Raw genomic sequence first — 23,823 nt, forward strand, 5'->3', positions numbered from 1 at the left:
AATTACTTTGTTTGACATAAAATAGATTAAGGTTTTACTGTTTTCATTTAAGGTTGGCAATTTAATTTATAATCTTCATTGCAAGGCAAAACATTACAGTATTTTTTTTGTTGTTAATCTAAACTCCCTCTGCATATCGTCAGGATAAGGGTAGCAGTTAATCAGTGGGGTTTAGCCATACAGACTGCTGAGATGACACATCAAACAGAATGATGTATTTAGGGCTGGAATAGTGACAACCATAGATTAATATCCCCACTTTTTTTTTCCACGCTTGATATGCTTTGTTGTAGCAGAAATATTTTTGTCTGTGAATCAGATCATTCAAAGTCACGAGAGCCCATTACCAAAACTTAAAAGTGGGAATAGTTTTTCTTCATCCGCAGCAGAGGAGAGACGACAACATCATCATCTGAATCATCTGAGTGAGCTTCATCCACAGGCGGAGGCAGCAGGAGCTGCGGCTGCCTCTGAGAGGACTTGGCTGAAACAACTGCAAAGGAAACAGCAGCATCAATAAACAGCCCTGACAAAAACAAGCCCTTGTGGGAACCATAATATTCTCTGGGTCATTAAGTTTCCAGAATTACCTACAGTTATGAATAACATTGATCTGTCTTTACCAGCATGTATTATTCTCTTTTCCCTTTAATGAAGGGGTGTAGCAAGTGTTAACATACTGACCACGTGTGTTTTGTCTTATTGTCTTTAAATCTTTGCAAGTGGTTACGCACCACAAAGTAAAGCAATTTGATACTAAAGCCATTTCAAGGCATAAAAATATCTATTTATTAGAAATTGAGAATGGGATAAAATGACCCGAGCATGCTTAAGTCAAGCAGAAAGGTCATGATAGTAACTTCAGTCAGACATGAATAGAGAAATGGGAAAACAATGAGAAAAAAAGACCGAAGCTCTGAGTCGCAGCGTCCTTCCTTCTTATGTCTGTGAAATACCAAAAACATTATTTGCATGCTATATTGCCATAGTTGAGAAAAAATGTCTCTTTTTTCTTTTCTGCTTCTTTACTATTTTTTGGATGCATGGCTCAATACTCAATTTCGTGATGCCTCTATTCATGTCATTAATCCAACATCTGAAGAAATGCTTAAGACATGTTAGGGAGAACCCTAACAATTCCAGCAGAACCTGAAAAATCCAAGGGACTAATCATGCACATACAAGACCCCTTGCATCTGATGAGAAGAACCAGTGGCTTTAATCCCTTCTATAAAAGATCTATGACCTCAATGATGACAGCCATTAATACCTATTTTTCAGCTCCAAGCACAAGTTCTCCTCTTGGTGGAGAACAGTGTTATGCTAGGAAGTATTAATAGCTGTCAAGTGAGATTGGCTTTTGGAATAATGCACTAAACTGGCCATTCTGCAGCTTGGAAAGTACGTTCAGGAAGAAGCTTGCTAAACAGCTGAGTGATTTAAAGCTATCGGATTCCTTTAGCTTTAAGTCATGCAGCTGTTGAACAAGCTCTGGCTTCATTCATTCCAAGGCCAAATTTGCACTGTGACCTCTAGATCTTGTAATGATCTTAAACTTTCAATGAAAATAGATTTTGAAATAAGTCATTTAATTTCATTATCCTTTGGGAATTATTTTGATAGGAATTGTAAACATGGAAATGTGTTTTAAAGAGCCTTATATACTGCCTAAATTAAATGCATATAATCCTGGTTTAGCATTGTAGCCTTTTAAGATATTGTTTTCATCACAGTAGATGCTTCTGTGTTTAAATAATAATAATAATAAAAAATCTTGCAGAAGACCTATATCATTCAATACTGCTTAGCTTGTCATCAAAACCTGCCTTCTAAAACAGTTTTGAAGATTATTATATACTCGTACACTTCTTGGAGGCTAGTAAATCCATTTTTGCTGCTTCCCAAAAGCTGGACATATAACAACAATGCAGTCTGAAATTTAGCTTTTAGTTTTATCTGTCAGAGGAATGGCAAAGAGGAAACATGTCCTATATCTGCACATCAGTCTTAAGGAAGAGCAGTATTTCTTTCTGCATATTACTGTTCACTCTCTGGGTACAACTGTTAAATCAGTTTGAGGCTTCTCTGAAATCATAATGAATTTACATATAATCCCCAACTCTAATCAGTGTAGTTGTTACTCTAAAGTATATTCAACTGAATATGAGGATAAGGTCTCCGACACCAGGAGCAGGGTATAACATTCAGAGTAACTTGGTCACTTCTAAGCATTTCACATATGATACCTGTTTACTGTTGGAGTTCCATCTTCTGATTACTGTATCTGCTTCCAAAAGCTCTCTTTACCCATCCTTACTGATGGTACTACTGGTTCATAAACCTTCCTGAGAATCTGTTATGTATATTTAGTGACTGATGGAGAGAAGACACTTGTGGGCATGGCCCAGATTCCCTCTTCCTTCCCTCCATCTCCCATATTTCACTTAAGAAAGTCATGTCTCCGCTTCTGTGGGTTAAGCTCGTCGTCTCTACGACAGCCTCTTTGTACTCTTCCATTCCATCCACAGGCTCTGTCTGTCACCCTTTTTCCAATTCAGGACTTGTTGAAATCCTCCTTCCTTATTTCTCATTGCAGTTGCTTTTGAACTATGAGTTTTTCTTTTTGTCAGGAACCTCTTATTTCATCATGAGCCCCATGTCATGTCTTCCATTTTCCCCTCTATTCCAGGGTCAAAGATCAGTGCCTGGCCTGTTACTTACTCATTCCTCTTTCCAGGATAGGTATTCTCAATTTGTTTTCCTCTTCTCTGGGAGATAAGTCTTTTCAGAGAGGAGCAATAGCTTGTTCAACAGCTGCATGACTTAAAGCTAAAGGAATTTGATCTCTTTAAATCACTCAGCTGTTCAACAATGTGCTGTTAATGTACTTTCCAAGCTGCAGAATGACCACTGTAGTGCATTACTCCAAAAGCCAAATTTGCTAGAGGATTTTTACATCAGTCATGAACTAGGAATGACAGATGTGAGACTTTTAGTTACCTTTAATATGGTGAGGCCAAATGGATTCAAATGACAGAAAAAACAAACAAACAAACAAAAAAAAACTGTTACAACCAATCAAGTTACAAAGGAGTCATGTTTCTTCACAGAAGTGGTATTTGTGTTCTGTATAAATGCTCTGCCTCCTTCAGTAGGTTTTTTCTGATCTGTTCTGCAAAAGTTTGGTTAAACCATCCAAAGTACTGACAGTAATAGTTCACTGAGCTACTTTGGAGTAGCCCCTAAAACTAGTGCTTTTAGGCACACATGTAGTTACAGAAACACACATTCAGTATGCTTCTTCAAAAGCTAACTAGGTGGGTTCTACCACCTCCCCCAAATTTGAAAACATCTCCCATATTAACAGAAATAAAATATAATCCTCTTAACTCCCAATCTCTCCTTTCTGATATTTACCAGAAGAAGCCTTCAAGGAAGAATGGGTGAGTTCTTGTGGCCCCTTCTCTCTCTCTTCTGCTATAAATTCTTCCACAAATTCTTCACTCATCAATTTATTGCCTTCATTATCTGCAATAAAAAGTTAGCTTTGGAAACGTCAAGGCTAAACGGTGATAGTGCTCTACTAGCAGATAAAGTATTGCATTTAGCAGACAAGTTTCATCTTATATCCTTCTTTCAGTCTTGTAATTTCTTCTCAGAAGCACAAAGCATTTTTCTTAAATGATTCATTCTCTTTGGGCAGCATTTTACAATTCATCTATTCTGGGTTAAGCCTGAGAGTACCTGCAATGACAACAGGATGCTGCAGGGGTTTTTCTTCTTGATACCTTTGGTAGACATAACTAAAAATCACTCAAAACTAAAACATCTTCAGAAAAAAAAAATGTTGCCTACTCCTTCACCAAGAAGTAAAACAAGTTCCTGAGTATGGAATACCATAAAGCTTTTTACACGCATTTTCTTTCACTGAAGGGTAACCTCTGTATTCACAACCCAGGCAGACTTGGCTGATTCCAAAACTCATATCCTAGAGGAACGGCCTGGGCTGCTTTCAGCATTCTCCATTCCTGAGCAAATCTGCAGGGACTCTGCACTTTTCCCTGAAAAAACACGGCAATGCTTCTCAGGTCATCCTCAAAACTGCTCTTTTTTTTTTTTTTTTTTTCCTCCAGGTTGTTCGTAAAAGCATAAAATATCCTGCTCTGGATGAAATAAGCCATTTTCTGTTTATTTTTAATTCCTTTGAAGTTGCATGTCTAAGGCTGCCTTATCTGCATCATTGTTTTGCCTTTTCTACTCAGCCTCTTGGATTTAAGTCTATCTTAGAGGGCCTGCAATGCAGAACTCAAGGAGGAAACCAAGCTGCATACAGGCCATTAAAACCCCACATTTTCCTAATTTGTACCAGCTGGCAAGCTGGTAAGCTAGTACTAGCTGGCAAGGTTATTCAAAACTTCATTTTTTTTCTTCTTACTGCAGTTAATGAAGACTGCTGAAAAATATGACTAAATACAAATGGCTGACCAGGGCGGTTCTTTTTACCAGATATCTCTCCTCTTAAGAAACTAACTTAGGAAGGTGAAAATGCTCTCAATTTCTCTATAGCTTAGGGCTCCTAAAACAGTGGGAAGTACCACACAGAACAAGGAGGAGGGCTGCAGAGGAAGTGGAGAGGCCACATCAGGAAACACCATGTTCCTTGGATAACAACCACTCACCCCAGAGTGAGACTTTCCAAACCACAGCTGTGACAGGGCAGCTAAGCACTGTGAGGAAGCTGGAACTGGTACTGTCCAGGCTTCTATTTTTTTTTTTTTTTTTTAAAGAGATTGCACTTGCCAATATAAGCAATATGTCACCAAATTAAAATAATACACACAGGAAGGGTGTAAAAGTGTGCACGTGCACTCGTGCCTGCACATATAGATATTCTCTTCAAAAACTGTGTGCACCCACTCATAGCCCATGCAGAGGGAAATGAGATTACCAGGAAGAGGCAATGTGAAGACTGAAGAACGTCTCTGGAGCGCTGGTGAGCACCTCTCCCTCACATTAATAGCAGCATCTGCCTCCTCACTTGTTGCACTGGAGACACTGGGTCTGCAAAAAGATAAATTACACAGTGTGAGGGACAAAAGAGGAATTTCAGTCTGCCTTCAGAGTGGACACATAAAAGTTGCTTGTGCTGCTAGTCTCAAAGAGGTAAAAAGCTTGTCACTTGTGTAAGTGAGCTCAGACACCAACGTGAGGTGACTGCTGTGTGACTCTCCTTGTAAACATGGCAGTCAGTATTTAAGACTTGCAGAGCAGTAAACGACAGAAGTAATTTAAGACAAGAGTCACCACAGATCTAAGAAACGGGCAGATAACTGTGCTCTTGTTTAGCAAAGTCACTGGGCTGCATGTGTGGCTCTATTCTAGCTGTTCCCTGTTCTAGCTTACATAATAGTTCTGTAGATCCACTTACATGAAGCTATTAAAATAGACATGAATTTCACAGCAATCTTTTTTTTTTTTTTTAAAGAGAATTTATTTTACTAAAGTAAAAACAACCCTGCTACTGTGTTTTGTAGAAATACCTATTTCCTGACCTACCTCTCCCCAAGGAGTCCGTTACGTGCTAAGTGAGCCCTGAAAACCGACTGGATGAACGTCACCATCTCCTCTTCTTCCTTGCAGTTAGAAGACAAGCTCCAGTGTGACCCTGGAGACGTGCAAGAGTCCTACAGGGCAATCAGATCAAAGAAAAATGACCTTTTACAAATTGCACAGAAGCTCAATAAAACCTCTGACAACTTTATTCCTGATTGGGGAAATGGTATCAACCGGCAGGAGATCAAAAATTGCCATCTTTAAGGTTCTACAACACTAACTCAGCAGTAAGGTGAATGTTATTATCATACAAGCTTTGAAGCATCTGTATTCAGTAGACAGCTGCAAGGAAAGCTCATTTAATTTCTGGAAAGGAAACTTTCTAAAGCCATAGGAGGTAAAGCAGCCTCTACAAAGGATGCTTTCTGCTTTTATCAAGCAGAAGCATTCAGAACTACAACTGGACCAGTTTGCTGAGGTAAAAGTACATGTAAAGTGCAGCCAGATGGACAACCTGGATGGAGAATTACAAATCAATTTTAGCCTGCTCAAGGTCTAAAGGATGTTCAGATAAGTTGGCAAATGATTTACAGAAACTCTTACATTACAATGGCACTGGCAGCTGGTACATTAAAACAAACCCACTGCTTGATCAAAAAAATTAGGCCTGAAAATATAGGATTTTATACGAAAAAGTAAAAGGAAAACACTGATACAGATTATATCTGGATACACATCTGCCGCAACATTTACCTTGTTTCCAAGGTTATGCATGTTTGGAGATTTTGCATCATGCATGCTGTTACTCAGTAACAGTTTCAGCCGAGCTAAATGTCCTCTGAAAGCTGCCTGAAGCACAACAACCGTCTAGCACAGAAGGAAATAAATGGATGTTAGCTCCCCTGAAAAATGGCAGTTACAAATTAAAACAAGAGAGCAGAGGGAAAAGGTATTATGCAGAAAATAACTCTTTTTCCCTACTCAGCTACTGCTTCACAAGTATTCTGCCACAATACAGAAGATCTCCAGTCTGCAATGGATAAAAAATACCTCTAACACCAATACTCTATGGTTTAGAGTTGTACATGATTGATCCTGACAAATGGCATTAAATATTAGCGGCCAACAATAGTCTGCACTTCACAGATATAAACCTGTGCACCTATTTCCATCTTGGATTCTGGCTGCCCATCAGGCTTCATGATGCTGTGTTGCAATCAGAAAGCAAGGCAAGTCTGAGAGATGTCGTGGTGGTTATGCTGAACGGAAGCCTTTTCTCTGCTGAGAGATTTTAATTGTTTCTAATTGACAAAAAGCATCTAGATAGAGAACATTTGGGTCTTGTTGTTAGAATTCTTTCCAATTTGTGAAAGAAAAATGTTTAATGTTGTAGAGGAAATAAATGTAAGATTCTATGTTGTGCTATTTGAAAAACAGCTAAATCAAAAACTTAACGCAAAGTATTTATCAAAAACGGATTAGTTTGTCAAATTAAAATTCAGTTTCTCCAAAACACTCAGCGATGTTTCACCTGAGCAGAGACTTCAAATTCCTATTTTAAATCTTTTTGAAGGAAAAATGCATCACAGAGAAACTGAAAGCATTATTAGAATCATCTACCACAGAAACACCTTATTGTCTCTTTGTATCAAATTTTGTTCCACTTTTCAGAATCAATCATTCTTCAGAAGGAACCAAGCACAGAAGAGTTGAAACCACAAGGTGAACATTTAGTAAAACTGTCAGACAAAACAGGGATGTCGCAAGGTAGATTATGAACCAATTTGAACAGCTAACATGCTCTTGGTGCAACAGTTCATCTCATAACAAAACCTCTTTAAAAATAAAAAGCTATTTGTTTATGCTTTGAAATAAATTAAATCTGATTTACTATTCAGTTGGGTGTCATAGACACACTCACCTCATCCAGAGCAATTTCTTGTTTCTGAAATGGGAAATTTCTGAGTTAGTGTCAGATAGATACACCTCTTATGTAATATGGATTTCCCAAAATGGTTTCTTTTTTTTTCTCACAAATCACAAAAGATCAATTAAATGACACATAGAACACCTGTCCTACCTTCCCCTGAAAACTCAAACTGCAAACTAGAGAAATTAGCTCTGTGGATAATTGTTTCCTCTTACCTTGGCAAGAAGCACTAACATGCCCTTCCTCATGTCTTATGTCCTGTACGTGGGAAAAATGCAGCACTATGTTGTTTGCTAACAAAACAATACTTAATGGTAATGCTTTATGCTATTTAATCTGGTCCTATTTGACTATACCTCAGACCACAAAACTTCCTATATAGCTGTGGATTTGTGCAAAGGTTAAAGCAGCAAAGAAATGAACTTTTCATCTATACTTAGTTACCAAAGTCGGTCATTTTAAACACAGGCTTATGTATAGCATTATCTGACCTGGAAGAAGCAATGTGCATTACAAATAATTGCAAATTTCTGATCTTAAAATGCTTTTCTAAAACTTTAGATGACCTTTCAGAATAATTTAATCCTTATTTCAAGCGTTTTATTATATTCTATTTTCTAACAAATTTTGCTGTTGTCTAAAAGCCTGCTACAATAAAAAAAGTAAAACGTTTGAGTTCTGAAACGCTCTTCTGGTAACTCATAAGAGGTGTGTAGGTGCCAAATACCCATTTTTCCCCTTCTGCTAGGATTCCAGGTCACACTGTACATCTCTCTCTGCATGGAAGTTAGCACTGTGGCAGCTGGATTTTTTCTGTATGTTATAAATGTATGTATGGTTATATGAAAAACCAACCAGATGTAAAGGTGTTATCCAAACCATAACTCCCCAAAATTAGAACAACATCATTTCAAAACTGAAATCCTGCATTTGATTTTAAAAGTAATCACTATGGAAAGTGTTCAATATCTGATTAACACTTTCTTTAATAATAAACTGAAATTAAAAGTTAGGTACTTTAGGACTCAGTACCCCCTACACTAGCTAGCTTCAGCTATGTGCCATTCACCTTTATCCTCAATTGGAAAGTTAAAGGACATAGGAAGGTGGCTCCTAGATTCTGAAATGGCATTAAGATGGCAGGAGAATATTCCTATCTCCTCTCTATAGGAGAATCTCACCTTGTTTTGGTACATCTTCCACCATCTCTGGATGAGTTGGGCTGCTTGCTCCCTCCTGTGATCTTTGCTTTTAAGCATGCAGAGCAGTGAAGACTGAGAAAGAGAACCCTTAACTTAGTATACCAAAGACATAAGTTTGAATTACATGAGGTGGAGAGATTGTGACTGACTCAGAGAAATCAGTATCAGAAAGATGATAAATGCTCGTCTTGCCCAGAAGGTACAAGGAAGTTAAGGAAAAAAGATTTAATTCTGAATACTGCTGTGTTCATACTCATCATGTAGGTGACTCCTACAATATAAATATGTACCTGCACCCATTTTAGTTGTAAACAGAGCATAGGAGCTGAACAGGTTTTCATTTATGCAAGCTTCTATTTTTCTAGAACACTAGAAGCTCCCAAAGTGAACCCTACTTGCTTTGTTGATGAGAAATGGTTTGTATTTTACTGACATACTGACATCTAGCATCAGGATACCTGATTTTGCAATCCTTCTCCACCAAAGATTATTATTAATTAACCTAGGTGTTCTCTTGCATCTCATCCTAGCAGCTGTGGTCCCTAATCAACTGCTTCTCTCACTGATGAGTTGGCCATGATGTGACAATAAGGAGACCAAGAGCTTTGTATAAATTGGCATCATTCTTCCATCTTGAACAAACTAGGTAACTGGAAGAAGAAAAGAGACAGTAACCAAAAACAAAACAAGATCTTCTTCTTGTTATTTCTCCTGAGATGATGGCGCACCCTCCACCTCTGCCCATCTGTTCCTTTCGATTCCTAATAATGATATCCACAATACAGAGTCACCTAAAGTTTAAGGCTGAATTCACATCAGTCTGAACTACTTCCTATAAAAATATCTCAAGTGATAATCTTAAAACATTAGTCAGCTTCTGAATCACCAAGGAGCTGCAGAAAGACTTCACTAGGGAAACAACCCAAGTAGCTCTTAATCTGTAACCAGGCGAAAATGCCTGAACAAGAGAGCCCAACTGTTTGTTTATAGTCAAAAAGCTAATTGATTCATTTCACTTGCCAAATACAAGTTAAAACTGCATCTTTAAAGAGTAATTTCATGTGTTGGTATAAAATTCTTAGTCGGGGAACAAGAGATTTTAAACAGTCTGAAACAGACTCTTGATTCTGTGAAAGGGATTTATTTATAACCTTTAAAATGCTGAGTTACAAGCTGAAGTTTAGCAAATGGATCACATTATATTAAAAATGACAACCTACTATTAAAATGAAAAATCGGTAGGAACTAAGTGATAATTACAAATAATGGGACCATTTCAATAAATGGATGGTTACTGGCCAAGAATATATATAGTCTGCTGAGGAAAAATGGGATGTTTATTGGCTGTTTTTTTAAAACTCAAGTTATTTGGTATTCAAAACATCATCTAGCATCCATCAGCCTATAACACAAAACCTAAAACCAATTCTCATAAAACTGCACAGTATATCAAGAAACAGCTACCTCTTAAACCAGTGGACATTTTTATTCACATTTCAGTTTATGCATAATTTCAGGGTCTATTTATTTTTAAGTACAAAGGGATCAAATCCCAAGTAACACTTTTCATCTAGTTTCTAATGAAAAGAGAGTAGTCAGACCACACTGTATCTAAATAAAAACATGTCTGTCAATCCTAGTTCATCTTTGTTGGCCAGTTATGACCGCATTGGCAGAGGGATGGAAGGTTGCAATATCAGGTTTCCTCAAATTTCATAAAAATAAGCAGTTGGATTAGTGAGGCCCCGTGTAAGCCTGCACAGGAAGAATGGCTGCCCTATAAACTCAATTATATTTATTAGATAACAGAAAATCCAGAAGGATGCTATGAATAGCTCAACTCTATAAAAATTTAAATTCAAATGGGATAAAAAAGACCTATCTAGCAGCATCTAGCAGCTATACAGACTTCATCAGCTCCATTTGCAAGATATTAGTTAGAAGCTAGGAGAGGAAAAAGAATAGTTGAGCCTGTACCTTACTAAGCTTTTCCATGTTATCATCTGCCTCTTGTCTCTCGTCTTCCTTGAATTTTGGCTCCAGTTGCCCCACATTCTGTGTAGGGTTCTGAATTTCCTCTCTACAGCCAAGAGATGAGGCAAAGATACACTGAGTTAGAAACTGCTGTTGTTACTGTTATGCACACATTGAAGATGGAGTCACGAGGTTAGAGTACCGTTTTTTTTTTCTCTTTTATTTTAAGGCCAAAGTAGAAAACCCTGCTCAGGATACTATGCAATACATGTATCATAGTAACAGACATGGGACATCAATTTTCAAGATGTGACAGGACAGCCTTATGCTAAATTTTTTTTTTAAAAAAAAGCCCAAGGTTACAATGCTACCCTTGATACTATTAATAATCCATCTCGATCTGAACTGATGACTGACAACTATAAAACTGTAGCAAAATCCTGACTTACTAAGAAATAATGAAATTTTTTTTCCTCCTTTTTTTTTTTGCCACAATTGCATACAGAACACCCATAATGAATGGAATGACATATTGACAGGTGTCTAAAAGCAAAGGCTAAAATAAGATTAAAAAAACCAAACCACCACATATTTTCTTCAGAAAGTGGTTAAAAAAAAAAAGTCTGAGTCTTTTTTTTTTTTTTTAATATCTTGATTTACTTATCTTTATTATAATCCAATCCTCTTGTTTTTCTACTTTTCATCCAATCCCTCTAACCACTTTTTCTGGAATTCTTAGTAACTTATTTCATCACTTTCATTATCATTTAAGCAAAACTGCTTCAGCTGCCCACAGCTCAGATGACCTCCTACACATTCTCAGCCACTTTGGAAAAGAATTGTACTTTAACAGACATTTTTAATTTTTGATTTTGAAAATAAAACAAAAAAACACTACTATACAGAGGACAATACCTTAGCGTCTGCTCTTCTTTATTCTTTTCTTTCTTATCATCCTGCAACTTCTGCAGCTCCAGAGTTGCTTCAGCCTTAGCCTGCAGTAACTGCTTGATCTCTGATCTATACAGGAATAAGGAGACCCAGGCAATACTTATGGCATTTAGATTTCAAACAAGAGTAGTTATTTTTTTGTTTAAACTTCTAAATAAAATTGGCTGCTTCTAATCTGGAATGTTTAATTTTTGCCTTTTAAACAAATAAACAAAAAAAAGAAACATATCTTGTTCAGAAACAAGGTGTGCTTGCTTTTTGCATGCTCTCGCTAAGCATTTTTGTTCAGAGGTGAGCTGGCACAGAAGGTTGAGTATCTTATTAACCACATAGAGTTGTATGCACATCTCTGCTCATGGCCAGATTAACCTGCCTGACCCTGTGCACTGACACGAAGAACTAGACCAACCAACATGAACTGCAAATAAATTGCTTGCTGAGGGGAACAGAAGACATAGTACATCGGATGGCAAAAGACAGGCTTCAGCTGAGCAAGTGGCAGATTAGGACAAAGCCAATGTTGAAAAAGCAAGACCAAAAATTTACAGCAAAATATCTATAAGAAGTGCTGCCTACAACACTTACTGGCTTTTCAAGTGTGGTTGGCCAAACAAACACAAAAACATACTTTGGAGATGCATTTTTAGAAACACAAGGAAATTCTCAATTCCCATCTTATCACTTGCATATGTTTCTATATCATATATTTACTAAACTGATTTGACTAATAAAAGCTTTTGAAGGAAGAAGAGGAATGGACCCTCAAGCTTCATCTTTTTGCTGAAAATATGAAGAACTTACTAAAAAGTTTTAACCAGCAATAGAAATATTTCATCCCTAGGAAAGGACAACATCTCAGACAAGACCTTCACTTACTCTTTACTGAGGAGGAGATTTTGAAGTGCTCTTCTATCACTGTTCAGCTTCTTCACTAGTCCTCGAAGTTGTTGACATTCATCACCATGGTTCAGCTGTTGAGAAGGTGAATGACCCAGGTCTACAGAAGGTGAAGATGACACAGCAAGTAACTGTGATGTCTCACTATCTGCTGATGATAACCTCGTGTTCTCCATGGCATCTACTTTCTAAAAAGGAGAAATTTACACAGAAAAACAAAGTGGAAAAGACGAGAAGAGTAAATTTGAATATAGCTTAAAATTATTTCATTTTGGCTAAGGGAAAATAAGATTAAATGGAAGCTATTCCTAAAATAAGATTAAATGGAAGCTATTCCTAAAACCTGCATCTATAATCTAACTGGTACAAGAGAAAAAAGGGTGGGGAGGTGAGCAGGGTACAGGTAACAGCTTACATGTAGAAGCCAGAATGCCCAAGCCTAACACATGCAAGGATGTCATGCTATGAGCACAAGATGGTGGTTCTGTATGTTCTGTTCTAAAAAGGGCAATATGGCCACATGATTTTGATCACTTACTTTTTCCAGTTCTGAAATTCTTCTCACCAGCCTCTGTTTGCTCCACTCACCATAATCTAAACATAGTAAAAAAGGTTTAAACATGAAACTAAATCACCTAAATCAACATTTTTCTTTGTTTTCTGAAACTTCTGCCCATACAGCAAGAACACCTAAAGACAACTGAACCACAACTTCAGGATACAGCAATGAAAAAAATAAGAATGGTCCTGAAATATCCAGCTTCCTACACAAAGTATTTCAGAATTCAGTACAAATCAATTACATTGATTTTTTTTTTTTGACAACTGAAAATATTGCAATGAAATCTTAAATCCTCAAGTACAAATTAAGGGAGGGCTAATTGGAATGGCCTCCCCGCAAGTCAGAGATCTACCTACTCCAACAAGAAATTCCTCATTCCAAACTTCAGCCCCTTTCAGTCTAAATGTTTATCCCAATTCCCTTGTTTCTGCCATTGTAACATCCTGCCCATTCTCTCAAACACATCTTTGAAATGCATTAAAATCCCTGCCCCATGTTCACCAACTTCTCAGCACATACTTTTTGTTTTATTGGAAGTAGGGTAACTGCTCAGTACTTGGTCTAGATCTTCCTTCAGACTTCGGTTCTCATCCTGCAATTCCTTGATGTTCCTGGATAATCTCAGGACAGCAGCATTCAGGGCTTTTAGTCGTTTTTGGGTATCTCTGCCCTCTAAACTTGAAAAAGGGGCCAAGAACAGAAAGTTAACTTAAAAGCAGAGAACAAAGAAGAAATACCAGAAAGAATGAAGTAGCCCCATTATTCAAGTCAACTGGCTAGGTTAACTGCCTCATTTCCCACTCTCATAGCATTTTTTTTAAACACTTGATTTGAGGAATTATCTGTTCTCCTAGGAAAAAAACATTCAAAGACCATCTTGTTCAACACCTTCACAATTGTTCTAAGTTACGTCAACTTAAGAAGAGTAATTTATTACTTTAATTTCCTCTCCTGCTCTATTTGCTTCCCTACGTATAAATAAGAATGCTTGTAAGAATTTTATTATATTCTAATTGTTTTGTTAACCAACTTTATTTATCAGTAATCTATGAGCCACAGATCAAACAATGCTTCTCTTGAAACAATGGAGAGACTCTGCCAAAATCCTGTCCAGGACAGAAAATTTACTTAGGTGCTCTGAACTGCTCTCTTTCACTTAACAAACAGACTGAGATTGTGACAGAAAAGAATATACACACTAAGCAATGATTTTCAAATCCAAAGAAACGTATTTTCAGCTAACTGTGAATGTACTCAAATGTAAAAGAAACCATTTCTGTGAAAGAAACCCACAGAGGAATTTCTTTATTTATTTAAGATACATTTCAATCAATGACAGATTTGAAACAGATTTGGAGAATACAGCTAGCATTGATGTGGTGGGAATGACAGGCACCAGAAAAGGCAAAGCCTGCAAAGTGTTAAAACTGCTTTGAATATATTACTATGATTTTGCCCTTTTAATTTTCTAATAAAAGGAGAAAGAAATCTCAGCTGCCAGATGTCCAAAGTTGTAAAGCCTGTTCACGAAACAGATTCCTAGTGAGATGAAATATTTGCTCTTTATTGCTAAGCGAAAGTTCTTAAACCCTCTGTTTCATAAAAAAGGTCTAAACCAACTAATGGACCTTCCTTTGGACATGGCATCATAGACATGACAATCACAGAACAGGTTACGAAGGAAGCTTAGATCCCATTCACTAAAGCAATTACAAGGTTAAAGGCAAGGTACTCTAAAACTGGAATACAATTTAGTTGAAAAACTAAGTGTAGTCTACCTCTTGGGAATTAAAGAGAAAGGAAGCCATCAAAACAAATAATTCTGTCCAGGTATCACAGATGACTATGCAGAAAGCTGCACACAGCAGCAACACATAAGGAAGAAAAAAAAAAAAAAAAAACCATCATAACCGCATCACTCACTGCTATTATTTTAGAGCAATTGCTGAATGGTAGTTAAAGTAGAACTGACTGTTTTGAGGGCTTAAAAGGCTTGCTTTGTTTCTTTGTTGTTGTTGTTTTTTTTAAATGGACGTTACAGCTTCATATATAAACGCATTTCAGAATAACACAGATCAAAATGAGATAAATGCCATTTGCTTTAGCTAGAAATAATGTAGACAGGTTATCATGAAAAAATGCACTCCTACAACTCTTGCTATGTGTCACAGTCCTGACCTTGAACATCACTTGTTATTCTAGTGCTCGACCTCTCAAGAGGAGACTGACAGCCATATAATCAAGAGAGACTGCCTTGACCACTGCTTTTTGAAGCTGTGAATAAATGAGGACAAGGAAGAGACCTGATGACTTATTTTCACCTGTAACTAAATTAAGTGTGATGGCTTTCAGCCTTCAGAGGTTAGTCAATGCACGTCTGAACCATAAGAGATGAAAAAAATTTAAAGCACTGACAAAACAAATCCCAGCTTTTAATGCACTAGAGACAACAGATCAGGGAAACACTAGTATATATAATGACCCATAAGGAGTTTCCGTGTGTTTCTATCAATTTAAATAATTACATCCAAAATTAGAAATAAAAATAATTTAAAATTAAAGTTGGTCAATACAGTTTTACTACAGCTCCACAAACAAATATGTATATGCAGGGTTCAAATCAAAATTAAAAATACTTCCCCGTATTTGAAACAATGCTAGACGGGCAACCAAATTTTGAAATGCTAGGGTATCAAATCTTACTATCCTATCAAGACACTACTACCCTCCTCTCAGCTGGATTAACTTTCCCTTATCCAGATCCTTTTATTGCAATTTTACCTATTGTCTTTGTGCTTCAATTTTTATTTCTTCTCTAGAGCACCTCTCAGAGATGTTTGCCCTCATCCCCATCTGTACATCTGCACATTAGAGACAAGCACTACTAGATGATTTTCTGATGCCATCTTACCAGCACCACATATGGATATCTCACAAAAGCTACCATGAACAGAGGATCTGTTCCTCTGCACCACAGGAAAGTAATTTTTACTCCAGATCACCTTCTTCATAGCACTTATCCTGAACATCATCATCATCATGGCTTTGCAAACGAACATATGGGAAGGGCTTTACCCACGTTTTTAGCCATGCTGAACATGGTGCAGAACTTATGCACAGAATACCAAACAAGTAATTAATTTTCTTTTCAATCAATGGTGATACTAGGAAAAGTTCTATTATTTGGTAAAATATTTATTCAACAGAAATAAAGTTTCAGAGATCTAGTACTACTTTCCAGTGAAAGTTATAGTTACCTAACAATAAGAAAAATAATGTGACCAAGACATATGCCCAGGCCAACCATGTGAAACCAACCATGATTGCTGGATTTACATTTTAGTGCTATCTAAATGACAAGATCATATAAACTGTTCATATAAAGTTGCTTTCCATTCGTTAAAATAGTATATGAATGATACACCAAACATATACATGAACATTTGCCTCAAAAAATTGGACATACTTTTTCCTCATCTTCTCAGATTTTGCCAGGAGGACTTGGAGGCGATGAACCTGAAAAGTACAAAACACAGATTCCATTAAGGAGTTATTTCCCCTCTTTAGTTAATATGCTCAACGTTCTTCAGAAGGCTTTTTCAGCTACAAGAACATCTGTGAAAAGCTGATTTCCTCCAAGCCAGGTGCAGCAGAGCAAGCGTGTCTAAAACATGCTACTTATATTTCAACCCAACAACTGACAACTTCTCCCTACGCCTGCTGAAGGCCTTGTCAGATGTACCTCTTCATAGTAGGTTTCCATAGCTATCCTCATTTCTTCCAAATTAGTGGTCTTTACGTCTGTCTGGGAATGGCTGAAAACACAGGAACACAAAAATTAGTCCAGTCAGACTAACAAAGGGGCTGTAATACAGGTTTGTAATTTCTGGATGATCTATAATTTCTAAGACACTTCCAGGGTTCATTGTGATCAGGGTTTAATTTGCCTTAGGGAGCCAAAAAATAGTGTGTAAAAATAAAATGGTTTTCAAAAATCCCTTGATTATCTTCTCCAATACAAGCTTCTCCCCGCAAAGCCATACTTGATAGCATTGTCTTTTTCCTTGCACTGCTGTTCCAGCTTGAGAATCTTCTGCTTTAATGCACTAACCACCTATAGAAAGAATAAAGAGCTTATCACTCCTATAAGAATGATTCCCCATACAAGTTCAGCTTCCCCAAAATCCTGCCCCCTCTTTATAAATCCTACCTAATCAGACATGTTTATTCCTACATACTTTACAGTATGTATTAGATAGCTCACAATATTCAGTAACCTGTGTGGACACCTACTATGAGGTAACAAAGAGAACTCCAAACAAATCAATTCCTAATTTATGTCAATGATTATAACATCAACTGAAAAATATTTACACACAATCATTAAACAAAAACAGTTCTTCCTATTATCCTGCTAAATTCACAGCAGTAAATAAAAGGAACAATACTGATGTAAACAGATTCATGATGATGACAAAGGCAGCTCTTTAAGCTACTGTTAATTCCAGGTCTTTGTCACTGTTTTGTTTTGTTTCTATCAAACTATAAAAAGTTATGTTTACATGCTTCCCCTTTTTTTAATTCTTTTCTACTTCACTTTATCTTTCTAATCAGTAGTGGGCCAATTTGGAAAAGAAGAAAAATGAAAGCAAACAGTAGCAAAGAAACAGGTACCAGTCCATTATCAGCCTTCTTCTCTGACAAAACTCGTGCCAGCTCAGAGCCCTGCAAGAGAAGGCAATGAAGAAAGTGAGTGACTTTATTCCCTTATTTTACAGGTTGTTCTCTGTCCACAGATAATTTTATTTTCTGCTCATCTTCACAGTCATTTTCTAGTCCAACAGCTTAAATTCCAAAGTCCCCATGCTCATTGTGTAAGTAGACTTCTCCCAAGATATAGAAGAGCACATAGAAAACAACAGGCAGGACTTTAGTGCAATTCAACTCTCCTGCCTCTGCTCCTAAACGCTTCTCAGCCTCATAGGTCTAACAATAAAACTCATCCTTTGCTCTCTGCTTCAAGTCTCAGGACCACATGCATCAATCACTGTGCAAGAGATTGCTGTCTCGAAGGGCCTGCTCTCCAAGTGTTTTGCCTGAGAGCAAAGGGAAGTCAATTTAGTTTTACCTTCAGAAAGGAAGATTATCATCGCTAAATAAATTTATCTGAACGGCACGGCATGATCTTCCCCTGAACTCCAATTAGAGGCAAGTTGAATGGTGAGCTGAGACAGACAAAACTAAAATCACTCTACACCCACTACCTCTCATATTCAAGCTCACCATTCCTAGCAGCCACATTACACATTTCTGATATTCAGTGAGATGAGAAGAGGATCACACTACTCAGCTCCATGTTCCCTAATCTGCATTTTATTTCACAAATGATAGTTATAACTCACCCTGGAAGTATCCAACAGCTGTTCAATCTGTTTATCCTTTCTATTATTCTCTTCTTCTAGTCGACGGAGTTTTGTTTTCATTCGATCTCCCTCATTTTTCTGAGCTTGTATTGTCTAAAAGAGGCAGGGGGAAACAAAACACAAAACCTTAAAAAGAGGTTCATCACGAGACAGGAATGCACTGAATTTTTCACAGGGAAACACGCTTTGAAGCCAATAATAACCCAATTACAACGGCCAGAATGAAATTAAAGGAAGGAAAAAGAAAAAGAAGCCATCACACAGGACCAGGACTGATAGACAAGGGAGCAACAAAGCAAAGATAGGGAAAAAAGGAAAAAAAACGTTTAATGGAAAGGCAACCTCACAAAAATGATCTACAACAATCAAGATACTTGGCTACATATATCTTCAATGTTTGACTTGCCCAGTCCTCCTCTTTCTCACACTGCACAAGGACTCAACTGACAAATTGTTAAAGTGTGACACATAACAACCAGGAAAAAAATGGGGAGGACAGAGAAATCAAATGCAATGAACCTTTTCAGTGTCCAACTAAGGCCATGGCTGGGGTTCAGGACTGAGTATACTTCAAGACTTCCACATCCAGTACTCAGAAGTATCTATCATACCATAAGAACAATGAAATTGCCACAGATAGACACAATTTTAGTTCAGACCTTACATTACAGATACAGAAATATTTGGTTCCCATTCCTAGGAACCAAAGCAGTCTGAACCAACAAGGCCTGAACATCTAGACAGATGAAGAAGCACTATAATTTTTGCTGTGTAAATATCAGGGAAACCCCACCTTCTTCAGTTCTATAATTTCATCATACATATCTTCTTTTTCCTTGTAGTCAGGAGTTCCAGGAATGTAGCCTACAGAAAAAAAAAAAAGAACACCCATGTACAATAATGGGACTTGAAAGAGGTATTCCTCCTAAACAAAAGTCTTACAGTTAAAGGAAAATATTAAGAACAGCAGCAAATGGGAAACTCTGCCATTTTTTAAAAGCAGCAAAGTCAGTTGGGAAAAAAAAATCTATTTTAAAAATGCAGGTGTTACCATATGAACTTTCTGCCAGATTTTATTGCAAATTTCTCCCAAATATTTCTCTTTCCTTTAGCATTAAAAATAATCATCTCAAGAGAAAACATACACTTCATGGAAGAACACACCCTTCTCATCTCAGCAGACCAAGTATTTAGAAAAGACTTCTAAAAAAAACTTCCAGAATATGTTTTTCTATGGGTTTCTAGTATGTTAAAGTTTATACTCTTTTACAGTTGTAAGGAAGTTATATATTACCAATAACAGCATTGGTGTCATTTTAAATGTGAGATTTTTAAGTTCACAGTTCTCCTTTAAGGAAATAAGACCAGAAAAGTTTTAATTTTGCTTCTCTAATAAAACTCAATTGATTTCAATATCACAACCACATGATAAAAACACTTTCCAGAGAAGTAAAAGGAGTCAATTACACAGAATTTTGGGCAAGCAGATGGTTTCTATCAATGGTTCCCAAACTCTGCTTTGCAAAGTAACAATAAATTCTCTACAGCTGGCCCATGGAATCATTTTATATGTACAATGTTTTCAACTGAAAGTGCATGGCAATTCACAAGAATTCTGAAAGCTAATAGCAATTCACTGCTCAAAAAAAATATTTAGAAGCCCCTGTCTTAGCTAATTTAGAAACAGTGAGAACCAGCCCGATGGGAACAGCTCGATTTCAAGAAGTATTCCAAGAATATCATTTTGACACACATTCAATACAGCTTAAACTGAAGTGGTCCTCGCTATACTAAAGCTAAGTTATTAAACAAACAATGTTGGTCTTTACAGGGGTGGCGGGGGGGGAATACTCACTTATCTACATACAGGTACAGAGCTTACCATTACTAGAGGAACGGGAATGTTTTGGCTTCTTCATTCCTAGAGCTTCCTTCAAATATTCTGGCGTGCTACTGGGAAAGTTAGTTCGCAAATGCCCTACGTCAACATCTGATTTGAGAGAATGGTTCATTCCTGCCAATAACAAAACAGAAAAATCAAGAATAATTATGGATTAAATTTGCAGATTTATTATGAGAAAATACAATACAGAAAGCTCCAGATGCTGTTAATTATTCCACTATAAATTCCGGTTCTCAAGATCTGATAACTCAAACTCAGTTCCAAACACCCAGATAAATAATAGTGAAATGAACTTATAGAAGCCTCTAATCAAATAGAAAATCTGTGTTGCTTCAGCATATGCTAAGTGTTCCCCACCACTGAATTTTATTCACACATGCAGATGAAATGTTTATATCGATACCTTGTTTCAGTGTTCCCAGCCACATGTGCCTTGGGTTTGTTAAGGCTGCACTTTCAAGATATGGGCTGCCTGCTCCCTGCAGAGACCTCCAAACTGCAGCTTTTTTAGGATACAGTTGTGTGCTAGAGCTGTATGGAGACTCTAATGCAAAAGAAAATACTTCAGCACTGCCTTAAGAAGTTCCAGGTTACAAGAATTCTTTCTGCCTTGTGCTTCCAGGTTCCCAGACACAGTTCTCTTAGCTATAAAAATACAGTTCAACAACATACTAAATCCTAGCTCATGCAGAGCAATAAGATATTAATCTAAAAAGTCATGCTTAAAAAAAAAATCCAACTCCAATAAATGAAGAAAATTAGAAAGAGGCACAACAGAAAGATCCAATATATGCAGAAACATTCACATGTACAGTTTAAATATGCACTCTTAAGAGAGTTGCATGCCTAGATTCACATACATAATTGTCCTTTCAATGAATATATGCCCAAATGTCCTATTGATGAGAAGGATATATATTGCTAAACAAATAAAAATAATTATATGGCTAACATTCTGCTAGCAAGTTTCTTGCAGACATCAAAGACAGAATTGGCCTATTGCAATTGCTGAGGAGGTCCTTGCTCAGGCAAGGTGGTCACATTTAAATATGCTAATTCTGCTTTAAATTATTAGTATAGATGCATGCTATATCTAGTTAGTCTTTACATTATCAAGAGAAGCACAATCAGAAACAATGTCACAAAAGTCACTGCTGAAATTAAAAGGCTATTTCTAAATTCGATCATTTAGACAAGCAAGGGAGCTTCAGTAAAAGAAAGGAAGATGATAGACAGACAGACATCCATCAAAGAGCACAGGCATGCGTCCATCTCTACCTAAAGTTTTGACGTGCAACTTTATATCATTTATCATAAACAAAACAACGAACTCAGTAACAAGTTTAATATAATTGCTTTTTAAACAATCACTGCAATTAGAATAGGAAAGGTTAACGAAAAAGTCCAGTAAGAATCATAACCCACAAAAAAGGTCCTCTCCATTAAACATGCAGTTTATTAAAACAAAAGATCCAACAACAGTAAGACAATACTCTGCATTGTACTACTAAGGCCACGGGAAAGAAACAACAAATGAAACAGAGGATTTTTTAATCTATAATTGCAGATATCTACTGGATGGTGGGATGCACAGCTCTAATAATTCCACATAGCAGAAAAAAACAAAAGCTACAGCATGTTCTCAGAGAGATCAAAACAAAAAGAAATTCAAAGTGCCAGTCATTAGAAGGAACAATATGAAATACATGAAATACATGAAAAATATGAAATATATGGGATCAGAAATTACAACTACAATTTTAGTCTACAAAAGCCTAAATTTGTTGTTTACAGAATACAGGTTTGACATAGATGTGCTCTGCACAGAGCAGTGAATAATTTTATAGAGAATCCCAAGATGTTGTTTCATGTAAACCTTCCAGTTTCCATGGCCCATGAAAATCTATCTTGTTCCACATAACAAGATGCACAAGAAAAGACTTTGGAATTCTTACTTGGTGATTTTGGAGGCTTGTGAAAAATTTTCTTCTTTAACTTCTGAAAGAAAAATAAATAAATAAATGCATTTAAAATGTTCCACTCCTCCAAGACTCTGGCATATTACTTTGAAATTGACTTAAATCTCAATTTTAGTGGGAAATGATGCTCTAATAAAACAAAATTTTATGGGTAGAAAACATACATAAATTGCAGCATTAAGTCTACACAGAACGAGAAAAATTGAATGTGACCACAATAACAGTACACCAAAATTATGGTGATCCTACTGATGTTTTATGGTACAACATGGTCCACTCCTGCTTAGAACCCAGAGTGTTGAGTATGAGCAGCAGCAGTCCAAAATTATCAGAGAGGATGATCTGTACCATCTTCTTGCAACCTTTATCTTTCCATTTAATCAATGAAAAGATTTGTTCGATTAAAACACTGCAAAATGAATATTTAGTGCCCATAACTTGGTACACAATGAAATGATACCAAACAACTTGCAGGCCTCAATACTGAGAACAGACAGCCTAGAATTGCTTCTGCAATTGTACAAAGTTTCTGCTCCAAACTATGTTGCAAAAACATATCCTTAGCTCTGCTGTTTGCAAGATGATCACTAGCCACCACGTGGATCCGGTATGTGCAAAAACATCCCAAAATATCTTCTCAAGCGCTCACCTGCGGCATGCCATTAATAAAACTCACCATTTCTGCATCTGATTCACAGGTTATCACAGACAAGCTGTCATCTCCCTGGGAAACAGACACACGAGCTGTCACATTTGCTACTCTCCAGGCAACTGATTATAACATATGTCCCCCAAATTTTATTTTATGACAAAGTTCCACGATTACAACAAAATTTGAGGGAAGGAAACTCATAGGGGCAACCTTTTCGTAGCTTTTTTTGTTATTATTTACTTATTTAGCCTTTTCTGGTCTAGAATAAGCATCGCGGGTGACTGTCTCAGTGCCTGTGACTTCAGGCTGGACCCCAACGAGCCTTGGAGACCTCGAGCCTGGCAGATCCCCAAGGAGATGCCGCCGGAGTCCGGGATATTGCAGATAACGGGGAGCGGCGCCGCCGCCGAGCCCGCGCGCAGGCCCCGCCGGGTCCCGGGGCAGAGCCGGCCCGGCCCCCGCGGCCGCGCGCTCCTCACCAGCTCCCCGCCGGCTCCCGGGGCAGAGCGGGCCCGGCCCGTCTCCCGCGGCCGCGCGCTCCTCACCAGCTCCCCGCCGGTGGCCGCCCCGCCGCCGCCCCGGGCCATGGCGGCACCCGCGGGGCCTCACACGGGGGCGGCGGCGGCGCCACGGGGCAGCGGCGGCCTCGCGCCCAGCACTTCCGGCGCGCGGTGGCCATGGCAACGCCGTGAGCGCATGCGCGTCGCGACGGAGCGGCGGCCGCCGCCGCCATCCCGTGAGGCGGCGGCGCCCCCGCGCGGCGCCGCGCCCGTTTGCGGCTTTGCGACGCACGCGCT

The 23,823-nt window shown here is 37.8% G+C and overlaps 1 protein-coding gene across 1 annotated transcript; it reads right to left on the reverse strand.

Moving 5' to 3' along the window:
* Window positions 1-297: 297 nt before the first annotated feature.
* Window positions 298-23,628, reverse strand: IQCE (IQ motif containing E). The gene is made up of 23 exons (XM_088527729.1): window positions 23,572-23,628; window positions 23,051-23,098; window positions 22,351-22,393; window positions 20,799-20,939; window positions 20,375-20,506; window positions 19,286-19,356; window positions 18,472-18,585; window positions 17,744-17,794; window positions 17,113-17,183; window positions 16,812-16,884; window positions 16,536-16,585; window positions 13,589-13,746; window positions 13,046-13,101; window positions 12,487-12,695; window positions 11,575-11,679; window positions 10,663-10,765; window positions 8,665-8,757; window positions 7,475-7,498; window positions 6,307-6,420; window positions 5,557-5,684; window positions 4,949-5,061; window positions 3,418-3,528; window positions 298-493 (listed from the first exon to the last, which is right to left on the reverse strand). The coding sequence occupies exons 1-23, from the start codon at window positions 23,611-23,613 to the stop codon at window positions 354-356; spliced, it is 2,190 nt and encodes a 729-aa protein (XP_088383855.1). The 5' UTR covers window positions 23,614-23,628; the 3' UTR covers window positions 298-353.
* Window positions 23,629-23,823: the final 195 nt, after the last annotated feature.

Source organism: Tinamus guttatus, unplaced genomic scaffold (genome assembly GCF_059628265.1).
Source record: "Tinamus guttatus ecotype Peru unplaced genomic scaffold, ASM5962826v1 Tinamus_guttatus_pri_ptg000291l, whole genome shotgun sequence".
NCBI classification, from domain to species: domain Eukaryota; kingdom Metazoa; phylum Chordata; class Aves; order Tinamiformes; family Tinamidae; genus Tinamus; species Tinamus guttatus.

Excerpts from the sequence above, each read along its gene's own strand:
- IQCE (XM_088527729.1), bottom strand. The coding sequence starts at position 23,613 with ATGGCCCGGGGCGGCGGCGGGGCGGCCACCGGCGGGGAGCTG. Across the intron at positions 13,747-16,535 it reads TCTGAGAAGATGAGGAAAAA|TTTAGAGGGCAGAGATACCC; the intron begins GTATGTCCAATT and ends CCCTTTTTCAAG. Across the intron at positions 13,102-13,588 it reads TACTTCCAATAAAACAAAAA|ATTATGGTGAGTGGAGCAAA; the intron begins GTATGTGCTGAG and ends TACTATGTTTAG.